This window comes from Triticum urartu, chromosome 3A, assembly GCF_056163025.1.
Source record: "Triticum urartu cultivar PI428250 chromosome 3A, HENAU_Tu73, whole genome shotgun sequence".
Lineage (NCBI taxonomy): Eukaryota > Viridiplantae > Streptophyta > Magnoliopsida > Poales > Poaceae > Triticum > Triticum urartu.
Window position 1 is genome coordinate 496,225,022 of NC_141875.1, and position 1,986 is coordinate 496,227,007.

Genomic DNA, 1,986 nt, shown 5'->3' on the forward strand with positions numbered 1-1,986 from the left:
GGCATGTGGAGGTCGCCGGCTGTAGCGGGGGCGGGGGCGGGGGCATGCGCGTGCAAGACGTACCGGTGGATGTGGAGGGCGCCAATGACTGTTGCATCCCATGTCGAGCCACCACCCCATGCGATCTGGGCTGGCCGTGTTCTCTTTGCCGACGCCGTCGCCGCCGCCGTCCAAATCTCTGCTGCATGGATGGAGATGGGTACCGACGCAGGGAAGGAATATTTTTTTTTTTTTGAAATGGTCACGGGGGAAAGACTCCCCACTTGAATATATTTCAAAAGTCAAGCAAGAGTTACAGAGTTCACAAATTGTGTAAGGAGAGGAAATCACGCCACAAGCTAGCATGTCCCTTTAGAGTTTCAGACTTAAGCCGATGCATCCAGAGTATCAAATCATCAAGGATAGCTCTAATAAAAACAGAAGCATCAATATCCAGCCCTTGGAAAACCTTTTTGTTTCTTGCATCCCAGATTTTCCAGAGGACGAGGAGGAGCATGAAGGGCCGAACTGAAGAAGGGAGCAGAGCGGGGGGAGCAGTGTTGAAGAACTCGCTGATCGGCGTGGCCCTAGGCCGGATACCTGTTGCGCGCCAGATTCTTCTGGCAGCCGGGCAGGAGAAGAAGAGGTGGTCGCGGTCCTCCACTAGATGCCCACACCTTGGGCAAGAAACATGGTCCAAAATATGTTTTTTGTGCAGATTCTTCCGAGTGTTGAGGCGGTTGAGGTAGAACAGCCACCCAAAAATCATAACTTTTTTGGGCACCATCGAATCCCAAATGACAGCAAGAGCCGGATCATCCAGCTGATCAGAGAGAGTTGCATATGCTCCACGAGTGGAGAAGGCAGTACCGTTGAGCAAGCAACGATTATCCGGGACCTGAGAAAGTACACATCCCTGCAACAACAAGTTTAGAGAAGCAAGTTCTACGACCGCAGTAGAGGTTAGCCGATTACGAAGAGCAAGCTCGATCCCATCCTGCAGTATGGTGGCAACCATGGCATTTGGGTTTGTATGGTGGGAGAAAAGAGCAAGAAAGACTAAAGCCAGAGGCTCCGGCTTTAGCCAACGATCTAACCAAAAAAAGGTGGAGCAATCATCTCCGACTACACACTGTGAAATCTCTCTCAAACAATGCAAATGCTTAAAAATTGTTTTGGCTAGAAAGGAGCTGTTCTTACCATGGCCTATGTGGAGTGGTGAGTGATGCAGGACCCAGTCCTTTCAGGGAAGGTTAGAGGAGTGAACAAATTTCAGCAGTAAGCAAAAGTTTTGAGTGCGAAGGTTTTTGACACCCAGACCACCTGCATTCCTAGGGGAGCAGACTTTATCCCATGCAACCAGGAATTTTGCCCCTGAGCACGTATCCTCGTTGGACCAGAAGAAGGTTCGTCTACGCTTGTCGATCGCCTCGATAACCTTGATAGGGAGGGAGAAGCAAAGCATAAAGTAGGTAGGAAGACTGTCAAGGACTGCCAAGAGGAGAACAAGTTTGCCACCACGAGAGACTAGCAGAGCGCACCAACCAGCGAGGTAACTATCGCAACGGTCAATGACAGGTTGAAAGGCCGAAGGTGGAAGCTTGTAGGGGGAGAGAGGGAGGCCGAGGTAGGTTTGCGGGAAGGAGGAGATGTTGGTAGCGAGATCGGAGGCCATTTGAGTAGCATCATCGGGATCGACGTTAAGGGGGATGAAGGCAGTCTTGGTGAAATTAATTTGTAGGCCGGTGGCAGCAGCAAAACTATCTAGGATATCTTTTAGATGTTTTGCGGCAACAGGAGTGGCCTGGACGATGATGAGCGTGTCGTCGGCATACTGAAGAACGGGGGAGGGGAGGTTGGGGCAAAGAGGATGACGAAGTTGACCCCTTTGAAAGGCTTTGATGATCAATTGTTGCAGTATATCTGCAATGATGATAAAGAGGTAGGGCGAGAGAGGATCACCCTGCCGGAGGCCATTCTTACATTGAATCCATCTTCTGGGGATGC

General features: G+C 50.6%; 1 protein-coding gene across 1 annotated transcript; it reads right to left on the bottom strand.

Annotated features, from left to right (window-relative positions):
• Positions 1–301: 301 nt before the first annotated feature.
• LOC147980253 (uncharacterized) lies at positions 302–997 on the bottom strand. Its single transcript, XM_087515533.1, has one exon. The coding sequence runs from the start codon at positions 995–997 to the stop codon at positions 302–304; it is 696 nt and encodes a 231-aa protein (XP_087371659.1).
• Between the last annotated feature and the right edge of the window lie 989 nt (positions 998–1,986).

Excerpts from the sequence above, each read along its gene's own strand:
- LOC147980253 (XM_087515533.1), bottom strand. The coding sequence starts at position 997 with ATGGTTGCCACCATACTGCAGGATGGGATCGAGCTTGCTCTTCGTAAT.